This window comes from Coenobita brevimanus, chromosome 57 (genome assembly GCF_032717465.1).
Source record: "Coenobita brevimanus isolate Jiangsu-jjx chromosome 57, ASM3271746v2, whole genome shotgun sequence".
NCBI classification, from domain to species: Eukaryota; Metazoa; Arthropoda; class Malacostraca; order Decapoda; family Coenobitidae; genus Coenobita; species Coenobita brevimanus.
In genome coordinates, this window is record NC_137010.1 from 57,105,606 (window position 1) to 57,119,669 (window position 14,064).

Below are 14,064 nucleotides of genomic sequence, written 5' to 3' on the forward strand. Positions count from 1 at the left end.
AATCATCATCATCATCCCTTCTACCTAAAAATGTATTACAGGAGTAAAAATAAGGTAAATATGATTTGTGTGAAGGGCCACATTACCACCATTATCACCATCACTACTACTATCATCATCATCATCTTCCTCATTCTGTTGCTGTTATTGTTGTTGCTGTCTATTGTTGTTGTTGTTGCTGCTGCTGTTGTGGCTCTAGGATTATCTATGTGTGAACTTGGTGGACTTTGGGAATAGGGCCACTTCAGCCAGGCACTCCCAGAGACCTTTTGTTGAGGTGAAGGTACTCGTGTCCATACATGAGCAAGTGCAGTTGACAATTGTTCATTCTCTCCACATGACCATACCAACCAAGTACACACTACAAAACTCCTTATTCCCAATCTTCGCAAATTACTGTTGCTTCGTCTATCCAACACACACACACACACACACACACACACACACACACACACACACACACACACACACACATTCCTCATCAATCCCACTTACACAGCTCTTACTCCTTACTTTTTACACCCACTAACACACACCTTCATGCCGTCCTCTTGCAGCCTCCACACTCAGTTATCTGATTTGTGTCAAGCCTCTCAAAGACTGGCCACCTTTCTTCCATGAGCCACTCTAGTCTCCATTTCCTTTGCAAAGTTTAAATCTTATTTATCACTGCAATGATGTACTTATAATCTTGTTTTTATTCTCATCTACATTAGCATTCAAACCACATCACAGCCACTCACAAAACTATACTTATTTTACTGTAACTTTTCTAAAATTGTCCTCTGTCCATCTTGAATGCTGAGTTAAAGCAAGGTATTAACACTTCATTATGGTGGTAGTCACAAAGAATGCTACAGAATGAACACAAAGCCATGGTATTGTATTTTTCTGCTACTGAACTTCAAGAAATAATCTGCAAAAGTATGAAAATCTGGGCCAAGTCAGTGTAAACAATTAATTTCACCTAATCTAACCTAATCAACACATATAAGACCTACTGCCACTCTGTCTGTAATATGCTGCAGTGTGATATGCATGGCTGGCTCTCAAACAATGGCCTCCATATGATGGTCTGTTTATGCATACTTGGGTGAAACTGCAAATTGTCCATGTGACCATACCATCACTGCACACACTCTTCTGCCCCACTATCAACAGACGTCCAGGCTTCAGATCTTTCACAAATAACTGTTTTTTCTACTGAACAAACACAGTTCTCCCTGCATAGCTCTTACCCTTGACTGTTCAAACTCATGCCTGCTTAATTTCATCCATCCATCCATCCATCATCCACTGTTTAATGCCCTACCAGGAGCACAGGGACCCAGGGGTAGACCACACTTAACTTTATATCTATCTATCTATCTATCTATTGCCAGACGCCTTAACCCTGTAACAGTTGCCACAAACAAATTGCCTCCATGTCGCCCTGTCCCCCGCCATTTCACTGCCCTGCTCCCAGCTCACACCCCTCTCTCTCATATACCTCTCCACTCTATCCCTCCATCTCATCCTTGGCCTCCCTCTCCCGTCCTCCACTTCACTCACATACACTCTCCTCGTCAGTCTCTCACTCTCCATCTTTAAATATAGCAGGTAAATACACGCCAACCTACCACTCTGTCTGTGATGTTCTGCAGTGCGACGAAGCCTGTGTTAACGTGCATGGTTGGTCCCCACAGCATGGCCTCCACGTGAAGGAACTTGCGGGCGTACTTGAGTGAGCGCAGTCGGAAGTTGTCCTCCCTCTTGGCGTAGTACACAGGGGACTGGAATCTCCGCCACCCCAGCGAGAGGATCAGGGGGTCACGGTTCTTTAAGACCTTTGGGTACCAGCGGTGGACCTTGATACGAACCTGGGGATGAGGTGGTGGTTAGTCATATTATTTTCTGGAATGTATCTCTCACTTTATCTATACATCTATCTATCTGTCCATCTAGAGTAAGTGGGGTGAGTTAGGAGTTAGTGTATCATCTATCTATCTAGCTATCTACCATATCTATCTACAGTAAGTGGGGGTGAGTTTGGGACTACTGTATCAGAAGGGAGTGTTAGTGGAATACAGGCAATTTTATCTACTCTATTTATCTATCACCTGAGGAGACTGGGTGAGATAAGGGCGATCTATCTACTCTCGATTTATGTATCACACGAGAAATGGATTGGGTGAACAATGGGCTATCTGTATATATTTATTTATCAACTAACTTCATCGTCATCAACAGGACAGTACCAAAATCCGTGTGCTTCTTCTCCTCCTCCATACCCACTTCATCATTATCATCATCATCATCATCATCATCACCAACAGCATCACATTATACAGTATCACCATCATCAGTATTATTTCTTCCTCCTCCTCCTCCTCCTCATCATCATCATCATCATCATCATCTCAATCACCAACACCATAACACTATATTGCCATCACCCTTACTTCCTCTTCCTCATCAACATTACCATCATCATCACCATCATCACTACCACCACCACCACTACCCCCACCCCCACCACCACCATCATCATCCCCACCACCACCACCACCATCTCCAAACCCACCTACCCTTATAAAGCCCATATTGCTCTCGTTTTCCAGCAGTCCGCCAATGATGACTGGATACGTGGCGTCGAAATTCGTGATAAACTCGCATGGCATCCCAGAGAACTCCATCCGTACGTACATGCCTGGCCGGAACCCCTCATACTGCACGCGTAATTCGTCTGGGAGTCCCTCAAATTCTGCACGATTCAGCTGCGTTTGAAATTGGGTGGAAGGAGGGAATATTAGAAGGAATTTTCATTATCATTATTTTTTATTATTATTATTATTATTATTATTATTACAGTGCCATCATCATCATCATCAACATTATTATCATCAAGAGGAAGGGTGGGAGGTTAGTTCAAATTTGCATCATCATCATTATTATTATTATTATTACTGCTGAATTATTATTATTTCTGAACTATTATTATTATTATTATTATTGCTGAATTATTATTATTATTATTATTATTATTGCTGAATGATGAGTGAATGGATGTGTGGCCCATTGGAGTAGGCAAACTTGGACTTTCTGGATGTTGTGCTCCTCACCCAGTCCTAGGGTGGGAAAGGAGGTCCAGATGATGACGATGATGATGATGATTATTACAGTACCATTACCATCATCAATATCATCATCATCATCATCATCATCATCATGGGGAAGGGTGGGAAGTTAGCAAGAATTTCTATTATTATTATTATTATCACTGTAGTATCATCATCATCACTATCATCATCTCTTCCCACCTAAGGAAGGGGTAAGATAGGGCACAAAGAGCAAGAAATAAATGGACAAGTGGAGAAACTAATCCAAACTCTTGTCAAACTACATGGTTCAAACACTCATTTACTCACCATTCAGGCCCCTGGAATCCTGACATCATCACACAGACATAAACATTATTACTTTTAGCATCATCATCATCACCATCACAATCACCACCACCAGCAGCAACAAACATTATCATCATCATCACAGCCACCACCATCACCATCAAAATAACTACCCTCATTTTGATCACTCTCACTCTTTTTGTCTTTATCTCATCACCTTCTCTCTCTCTCTCTCTCTCTCTCTCTACCTGTGCCTGCTGACTCATCTCTGCCTTCAGCGAGTCAAAATGGTCGCCACCCTTGTCGTCATACTCCGCATCAAACATCTCCTTCAGCCGTTTCTTCTTCTCCAGCAGTTTCTCCTTTGCGGTCTTCTCTTTCTCTGGTTCCTGGGGTTTCACTGTGGAATTTTAACTCTTCTTAGTATAATAGGAAAAGTGTATGGTAGGATACTTATTGACAGAGTTAGAGAAAGAACAGAGGAATTAGTTGGAGAAGAACAGGGAGGCTTTAGGAAGGGAAGAGGTTGTGTACAGATATTCATTCTTCGATCTTTAGTGGAAAAGTTTCTAGAGAAGGGAAAGAAGTTGTATGCGGCTTTCATGGATTTGGAGAAAGCATATGACAGGGTGGATAGACAAGGATTGTGGATAGTGTTAAGAATATATGAAGTAGATGGGAAGTTGTTGAATGCTGTGAAGAGTATGTACGATGGTGCGAAGGCTGCAGTGCATGTGGATGGTGAGCTGAGTGAATTTTTCTCTTTGAAGGTTGGGTTGAAACAGGGATGTGTCATGTCTCCATGGCTGCTCAATCTGTTCATGGATGGGGTAATAAAAGAGGTACAAGGTAGGGTAGTGGATGTTGGAGTGGCCCTGGTGAGTGAGGAGAGTGCTTGGAAACTCCCTGTACTGTTGTTTGCAGATGATACTGTGTTGTTGAGTGAAGACGAAGGGGAGCTGCAAGGCTTGGTGGATGAGTTTGGGAGAGTGTGTAAGAAACGGAATCTAAAGGTGAATGTAGGGAAGAGTAAAGTGATGGTCTTTGAGAGAGGTGAAGTCAGTGAATGTACAGTGAGGTTGGATGGTGAGGAATTGGAAAATGAGAGTACGTTTAAGTACTTGGGTAGTGTGATGAGTAAGGATGGAGGTTTGGAGGGTGAAGTGCTTGAAAGGGTACAGCAGGGAAGAAAGGTTGCTGGTTCTTTGAAAGCAGTGATAAGAAACAGGGAAGTGAGCACGGAAGTGAAAAAGTTACTACATGACAGTATTGTGATACCAACTCTAACGTACGGAAGTGAAGCTTGGACGTTATTGGAAGGATACAAATCAAGAGTGAGAGCAGTGGAAATGAGTTATTTAAGAGGAGCCTGTGGAGTCACATGGAGAGACAGGCTGACGAATGAGGATATAAAGGAGCGTTGTGGTGTGGATGTGGATGTGATAGGAAGTGTTATGAGGAACACACTGAGGTGGTTTGGCCATGTGGAGAGGATGGAGGGTGAAAGACTGACGAAGAGAGTGTATGTGAGTGAGGTGGAGGGGGGAAGAGGGAGGGGGAGGCCGAGGATGAGATGGAGGGATGGGGTGGAGAGGTATATGAGAGAGGGGGGTGTGAGTTGAGAGCAGGGCAGTGAAATGGTGGCGGACAGGGCGACGTGGAGGTGATTTGTTTGTGGCCACCCCAAACGGGATTGAGGCGTCTGGCAACAGATAGATAGATCGATAGAATGGTCTTTATTCCTGTCGATTTAAGGAAGCTCCCTAACACCTCATACTTTGTGATTTATTTTGCTTATTACACCTAGCCATCCTCTTCTGTGTTACTTAAATCATTCTAATATCACCATACTCGGCATAAATAACATACAAAAGAATATTAGCCAAGAGTATTAAAAAATAAATTGGTAAGGATGAGGTGTTAGGGAGCTTCCTTACCTCCCCAGAATAACAGAATGAAAAAATAAACTGGTATGGAAGTGGTGTCAGGGAGCTTTCTTACCTGCCCAGAATAACAGTATGAAAAAATAAATCAATATGGAAGTGGTGTTAGGGAGCTTTCTTACCTGTCCAGAATAACAGTATGAAAAAATAAATCAATATGGAAGTGGTGTTACGGAGCTTCCTTAACTGCCCAGAAAATGAGCCAATACCGTCAAGGGAAGTAGGCTGATCAACTACCCTTAAATATACTGGACTATGGTAGCCTATCCAGGGACTCCTACACCTCAACGGATTCACTGTTACCACTTTTTTAATACTGACTCTTTTTTCCTGACTCTGGGCTTGTATGTTATTTGTATCTTTTTAATGGTTACAGTTTGCCTTTGTAAAATAAAAGGAAACATACTCTCCATAAACCAACCTGGCCTGAAATTATCACCTCTCCATCTTGAATGCTGACATGTAACAACACAATAACATTAGAATACAACCCTATTTAAGAAAAGGTGCTGTGGAAAGGATCCAGAACCATATTACCAGTGTATTGTTTTTTTCTGCCACTGATCTACATGAAATAAGCTGCAGAAGAAAAAAATTTGGGCCAAGTCAGAATAAAAACAGCATAGTGTATCATATACTGATGTACTGTGTCTGGATTATGTACTGGAAGCCTCCTAAATAAACTTAAAAAAACATGGGCCAAGGGACTGCATTCTTGTGGGCTATGAGGCTCTCTGACCACCTCTTCCTTACGTTTATTTATGTTGCATTCAGAGGGGCTGCTAAATCCAGTGTGTCTAACTGTGTCACTCACTCAGGGTCACTGCAACTTTTAAAGGATGAAGTTTGGCTAGCTAGAACCACAATTTTATGAGCATCACACTTTCACTAATTTCTACCACAGCCACAAGGATGAGTCTGAGGTGTGCATCTGTGCACCTGGGATATGTCTGATGGATGTGTTCAGAGACAAAGGACACCATGTAGGAAGTGCTGGAGTGCTGGACAACATTGGGGTTGGTGCATCTATCAATAACGTCCTTCGTCTTATTGAACACGCACAATGTTCTCTTTTATTTTGCTTATGTATTTCACTTTCTCATCATAATCATCCTGATCATGATCTTTATTCTCACCAAAGATGGGGCAAGTCTCCCTCCCTCCCTCCCCCTCTCCCTCCTTCTCTATACATCCTCACCTTCCTCAGTCTCATGCTCTTTCTTCTCCTCATCTTCCGGCTGAGATGCTGAGAACTTCTGCCCAGTCTCCAAGTCCTCAAAGTCTCCATACGTATCCTCCTGGTCATCCAGTTTGAGCAGTGTCTGGGCGTCCTGATCCTGCCAGTCCCCCGTCACAAAGCAATCTCGCAGCAACGCTCGCACCTGTACACAACACACATGAGTTACTGCTACTGCACTCCTTCAATTTTCAGCCTGACTCAGGTTCTGTTTCTCAATGTTAAATCCTTCTCTAAGAAATAAATAAATAATTAAGAAAATAATAATAATTAATAATAGTAATACTGCACTAATAATTAGTGTTGTGGAGTTGGTGATAATACTTCCCAACTCTGACTAAAGCACCAGAAATTTTACAAGTACAGTAAAACCTTGATATAACATGGAGCTACTGGACTAAATTCTTATATTTCGGAAAATGTCTGACAAAGTCAGAATAAGTTCGGACTGCCTGACCACTTCAGCTATGTTCACCACAATAAGGTAAATAAAATGCATGTTTATCAGTGTATAGTACAGTATTATCATATATCTTATACATTTGATTACTGTAGTGAATGTATAATACAGTACAGTACTGTAATGGTGGTGAAAGCAGTTTAACACCATCGGTGCGATCCAGTATAATGTCTGATATATTGGAAAAAGTCCAGGTTTGCATGTGGAAGTCCAGATGTTGCTTTTATCGGAATTTCACATTTTTCAGAATGGTTGGGTCCCAATTAGTCTGTTATAATGAGGTTTTACTGTACAAGTAGACGTTGCATTTCCCTGGCGGATAGTGTCAACCATATGAAAACCCTGAACTGCTGAACAAACGTGCGGTAGGAAGGGAAATGTCAGATAGCGCGTTTGGACCAGTGGTTGAGAAAAACGTGAGGCAGCATGTGTACAGTCCAATACACTACCACTGTCTTTGCTAAGGAGCATTAGGAAACACGAGTTTGAAAACGCTTCGTGTGAACAGGGCCTAAGAGAGGATGGGATGACAGACTAAAAATAAATAAATAAATAAATAAAAATAAGGTTACTTTCTCTCTCACCTGGTCCTCGCCCCACTCTTGCAGTACGGGTGGAATATAACGACTCGTATCAACATCGTCCATCACCGCCCGCACTGACTGTTGAGTGTTGGTCTTCTTGGGACGAGAGGCACGCTGGAACAATCCCCCAACTGTGTCTTGGTCCTCATCTTCCTCCCCACTGCTCTCTTCCTTCTCCACCTCCACTGCAGGATGGGAAGAAAGGGTTTGAAAAGCTATACTCTCTTCTTTTTACTCTGGATTGACATAAATCTACCATCTCTCCTCTCCATTTTGAAAGCTGCACTATTAAAAGAGATTTACACTAGAGTATAATGCTAGTCACAAAGAAGTGCTGTGGAAAAGATGCAGAGCCGTAACATTGCATTTTCTCCCACTGAGCTACATGAAATAAGCTAAAAAGGACAAATCTGGGCCAAGATGATGTGAAAGAACTACAGGAAAAGGCTGTGCAGATATAAAGCTAAATGTTCCATGGCTGTACTTGATATTACTATATATACTTGCACACACAACAACACAAAACATCATCATATATTGTACATACTATATACAAAGACCTAATGACATATACAATACCATCATCCCTGGGAGGTACAGTGGAGTCCCTTTGATCCAAAACTCATGGGACTTTCAAAGTTTCATTTAACAGATTTTTTTCAAATAAAAGATACTGTAATAATAATGTAGGCTACAAGGGAACAGTACTGTACTCAACCATCACCCACTTCTGGTGATGTCTAGCCCACCACCACCACCACCAGCACCCCAAAAGCCACTCAACCATCACCAAAACACTTAATACACTGTAGTAACTATGTATGTAACTGCACTTTTGTAACTGTAATAGACTCTGTCAACTTAAATAAATCGTCACTCAAATAAACTTAAATAAACCTTCACCAAAACAATTACGTAATTCACTGTAAGCAATTCGAACAAATAAAGTCTTAATTAAACCTAAATGTTTTTTCATATTTTCTGTTTCCTTATTCAATCATTTCCACATCATTTCCCCCTTCATCCAAATCTTCCGAGGTGGTGGATGGGGGCTGGGGCAACCAACGTTCGCTCTACTGACTTGCGGAGCAACCATAAACTAAAGCTAATGGCGCGAAACAAGAACGTTTTAGTAAAACTTACGGTTAATGGCATATTACGGTTAAAAGAATTTTGGATAAAAGAGACTCCACTGTAATACCATTGGAGTGACGTGGGTCCAAAAGCCCAGTAGCTGGCTTTGCACAACACTCACAAGCGGGGAACTCAACCACATTTATACAGTCAAAGTCCAGGCTGAGAATCCTACACATAGCTACATACCTCTCTAATAAAAACCTGTTCCCTTGAGTAGACTGGACTTGTTAGCCTTAGATGGCAGATGGCAGAGATGAAAAACTATGAACTCAATCATATAGGGTTAGCCACAGGAACGGCATACCACCACTGAAAATTCTTACCCCATGCTACTTCGTGATGACAGAGCAAAATGGCACCAGTATCATTGTTAATTGCCATCAACAGGTGAAAAACGCTTAAACATTCATGCTGGACCAAGGCATTCTGAAACATAATACTATACCTACACTACATCCCCCAGGCTATGTCCCAGCCCTCACCTCATTCCAGAACTCCCCTACACTAACACCAGCCAGAGGACTCAACAAGAAAAAACTCTCATGATTAAACTCACATGCAGGTCAACTGAGGGGCTCTCATATTAGATAATGATAATGGTAATAAAAAATAATATTAACAAAATAATAATAGTTCTTTTCCACTTGTAAAGGCTCTAACATGATTGCAAGCATTGACCTTGATCACCAAATGGCAACTCTCCATGTTGCTCAATCTCTGGCAGCTTCTCTATTCAGTCCAGGGAGTTATCCCTGAGATCACACTCTATAACCTCGTCCCAGGTCTTTTTCAGTCTGCCTCTTGCAGTGTTAACACTTCTCACTTTCTGCACCCAACTGTCATCCCCCATCCTCTCTCAACATGCCTAAATCATCTCACTCTACCCCTCATCATCACAACACCTATTCATTCCAGACCCATCCTTCCTCTTACGGTAACTCTTTCTTAGTAAAACTAGCCCCCCCAGGCCTCCCATTCAAGGACACGTTGCACCTCCATGTAATCATTGTCATTTCTGTATGTATGAGCCATTAAATATTCTCTTCCTTTACTGCCCAGGCCTCACTACCATACAGCATTACACTCCTAACACATGCCACATACAAAGATCCCATAGTACAGATGGAGAGCCATCTCAATTCATAAACCTAGCACGTAGGCTGTAGCACCAGCCAATCAGGGTGGTACTCCCATAGGGAATGGGACTGCTGGTGATAGGGAGAGCTGGAGCTCCTGTTTCACTAGCTAGTAGAATATCCTGACAATTCCCCTCTGCTGACCTTTTTGGTGTGACATTAACATGGAGTTGACCACACTACTCTCCTAAGCATTTTCCTCTACCTATCTCATGCACTACCCTACCTGTGCTTTATATATCACACAATGTACCCCATGATGTCACAGGGGTTGACACCAACAAGGGCATGCAACCAGAAAACTTTGCCTCCGCTACCTAGTTGTGGACTTACTGAGGGGAGGCGTGACGGGGGCTCTGCCAGCATAGTTTTTGGGACGGGAATGGGATGGAGCTTGGGTCTGTGCTAGAGAGTACATGGCATTGTGGTTCCCAGGCTGTCACTTCTGCTCAGTAAAGAGAGGCCTGAACCTGGGAGTAGCACCCCAGGAGGGTGCCCTATCAGTGGGTGTATAACAGTGGGGCAATTACAGTGTCAAAGCGTGCTTGGACGGTGTCCCTACAGCTGTCCTGCCACGGTGCCCTGAGGCCACTACCACAGCCACTGGTAAGGCTGGTAGGCTACGGTATGGGTCCCAGGTCCTATGCCTGGATTTGGGACTGTGTGGGTGGGTGGGGCCTGTGGTCTGTCTCTCCCTCTCTTCAATTTTAATGACAATAATATTCCATCCATCCATCATCCAATCCTGTGCCACCCCATTAGGAGCACATGAGCCCAGGGCTGGGCAAGTTGGTCTTGACATTTAAGGTGAGTGATAATAATAATAATAATAATAATAATAATAATAATAATAATAATAATAATAATGCATGTGTTAGGAGTGTAATGCTGTATGACAGAGTGATGGGCAGCAAAGGAAGAGGATATTCATGGGCTCAAAAATACAGAAATGATAATGATTATATGGATGTATAGTGCATCCTTGAATGTGAGACCTGGGGGGACTAGGTTTATGACTGAAGAGTTGAGAGGATGGATGGGACTGCAGTGTACTGTTGCTGTGATGAAGAGGACTAGATCAAGATGACTTGCACATGTTGAGAGGATGGAGGATGACAACTGGGTGCAGAGAATGAGAAGTTTGAATATTGTGGGCAGGGTTGCAACAGGCAGACTGAAAAAGACCTGGGACGAGGTTACAGAGTGTGACCTCAGGGATAAGAGACCAAATAGGGAGGGTGCCAGAGATTGAGCAACGTGGAGAGTTGCCATTAGGTGACCAAGGCCAATGCATGTAGGCATGTTGGAGCCTTTTTAAATTATACGAAAACAAAAACTGCTGTTCTCTACTCACCCTCCCCATATATGTATTTCCTCAAGAACCCCACGGTACTCTGGTTCTTGTAGAAGTTTGCCGTGGCTTGTTTGAACATCTCCGTGCGGTACTCTTCCTTCTCATCCTCATCGTCATCAGAATCACTATCATCATCCCCTTCACTGCTCTCCTCATCTTTCGCTTTTCCATCAGGCCTGTCTTTTGCTGCATCTTCATTTTCATCTTCGCTATCCATACTATCGTCATCCATTGCCCTGGTCTTCATTTTCTGCTGAGAAGAGGTGCTTATGTTCTCATCCTGGGCGTCCGTCCCATCGTCGTCCATCACCCTAGGCTTCTTTTTCTGTGACGATGTGCCTATCTTCTCCAACAGGCCCTGGATCTTGGTGGTAATGTCCAAGTCCTTGTTGGTTGTCAGGCGTGGTGTTGTCTTGGCCACGGCTGCCTCCCTGCCCACACCACCACCACCACCCGGGTCTGCCTGACGCTGGAGGATGGACTGTAGGTCGGACTCCAGGTCATAGTCCTCGGAATCACTCTCCACTCCTGAGTCCACCTGAGGGGAGGAAAACTTTACCATTATCACCATTTGTATCCTGCCCCTTTCCCATACTCTACTCCTGAGTCAATTTGAAAAGAGAAAATTATGTCACCCTCAGCTTGACCAGTCTTCCTACCTAAGGATGGGAAGAAAATCAAAATTACAGTGTAATGACTAAACTCAACATGTTTGACAACTCCATTTCCTTCAGTACTATCCACATACCTGTAGTACATCAACCTTAAAAATCAATAAAGCCTGGGATGAGGTCATAGAGTGAGACCTCAGGGACAGGGGACTGAATAAGGAGACTGACATAGATCGAGCAGCATGAAGAGTTGCTGATACATGCAAGCACTTTGGAGACTTTTTAAACGATACAGAATTAACTGATGAAGATGGATCCTTATCATAGACTCAATGTGTGTGTACAGTTCTGTGATCAAAGGTGGCCCCAGTTACCCAGAATATGTATGTAAAGTAAAAGAGGTGCTGGAGACAGATATATAGATAAATAGACAGATAGATACAGTGCAATCCCAGCTATCCGGTATCCAGACAAACGGAATACTCAGAAAAACGGGAAAATTCAAGGGCTGGTAAAAATGTCAGTAAGTTATAACTGTGCGCCAATTTGAATGGACCGCCAAACCGCCGTTTGATCGTGTCACGCAAGGCTGGGTGAAGTCAGACAAAGTGAGGTGAAGGCATTTCCGGCTAATGTAAATCCCTAGCAAATCCTCTTAACCACCCCTCCTCTCCCCCTCTTTCCCTTACTTGAATTCAGTCATCCTCCACACCCTCCAAAAATCACCAGTCTGCTTTTTGCCACCAGACAGTAAACAAGCTCTCTTGCTTTTGTGTTCCTCTGATAGATGGTAATTTGTACACTCCAAAATGCCTAAAGTGCAAACTAAACGTAAGCGTATCGTGCTTACCTTAAAACAGAAGCTGGACATATGCAACAGACTTGAAAAAGGCGAACATTATAAAACACATATGGCTGAATATAAATGTTAATAGGAATGAAAGTTTACTTTGTTGGAAGAAAAATAAATAAATAATATGCCTGCATTTCATACGTACATCATTTATTTTATTTTCTGCAAAACAGCTGAGTGGCGGGTGAGGGGTGGGGTGATGGAGGTCAGGTGGGGAAGAAGAACAGTCGGGGTCAGAAACGTAAACAAACTCACGTGGGGGCACAGGTGTCGTGATAATTCTACAATGCAGTCTTAACACATCATCAGTTCACTAATAAATGTTCAAGCTTTTATTTCTTTATTTTATTTTTCAATTTTTATGAGTACAGTACATATAATGAATACAGTAATTCGGTAAACAATGGACTGGTGCAATTTGCAGTACTGCAAATTGCTAGACATTGCATGCACGTGCGTTATGACCATGGTGTGTGTTTACAAGGCAGTTTTTCAGGCGGAATCTCTTAGTGTAACCCCTAATGTGACTGGTGAGTACCTGAACTGTATTTACTGCTGTGATAGCCTTTGTATAGATTTGACTTGAAAATCAGAAATACGGGAAAAATCTGTAACCGGGAAGGTAAATTCCCCAAGCCACCCGGTTAACTGGGATTGTACTGTAGATAGATAGATACACAGACAGACAAACAGATAGACTGACAGAGATAGATAGATAGATAAATAGATAGATAGATAGCACTGACATAAGTAAACTGTTCTGCTGTCCAGTTATAAAACAATCTCTCAACTTCCTTCTTATCCCCCCCCCAAAAAAAAAAGGATGGTGAAATGCAGAATGAAGTTAAGCCTGCAGTCCACTGGGTTCACATTTCAGATAAGCCTTGGGGCACAACAACAAGAACAAAGTAAGAAGAACCAATGTCAACAAAGTGAAATGACTGAGAGAGGAGAGGAAAGGGACGGCACTGTTCATACTCACTATTTTTTAACTCCTTCTGTGTGGCGAAATGATTTACTGATTTAATCTTTCTACCACAAGATGGTTTTAGTCAGCACTGGAAAGATCTTTGTAGTGGGAGTCAACAACGGCTACATCTTACCCCTCCAATGTGAAAATTGTCTCCAAAACTAAATAAAACAACTGGGAGGCAGCAAAAATAAATCAACAGAACACACTTATAATGGAAGAGTTAAGAGGTAGGATGGGACTGGAGTGTATTGGTGCTGTGGTGAGGTGGGGTAGACTGAGACTGTTTGGCCTTGTGGAGAGGATGGGAGATGACAACTGGGAGAAGAAAGCGAGAAGTGTTAAAGTTAGGGGTAGGGTTGTGAGAGGCGGACCGAAAAAGACCTGGGACGG

At 42.7% G+C, this 14,064-nt stretch overlaps 1 protein-coding gene across 1 annotated transcript in view; it reads right to left on the reverse strand.

Annotated features, from left to right (window-relative positions):
- LOC145402351 (ribosome biogenesis protein BMS1 homolog) overlaps window positions 1-14,064 on the reverse strand; it is a 47,363-nt gene that overhangs the window by 9,424 nt on the left and 23,875 nt on the right. The window contains exons 11-16 of the mRNA XM_080274497.1: window positions 11,238-11,775; window positions 7,611-7,795; window positions 6,528-6,711; window positions 3,635-3,786; window positions 2,568-2,756; window positions 1,620-1,859 (exon numbers count right to left, since the gene is read on the reverse strand). Coding sequence (XP_080130623.1) covers window positions 1,620-1,859; window positions 2,568-2,756; window positions 3,635-3,786; window positions 6,528-6,711; window positions 7,611-7,795; window positions 11,238-11,775 — 1,488 coding nt within the window. The remainder of the gene's footprint in view (window positions 1-1,619; window positions 1,860-2,567; window positions 2,757-3,634; window positions 3,787-6,527; window positions 6,712-7,610; window positions 7,796-11,237; window positions 11,776-14,064) is intronic.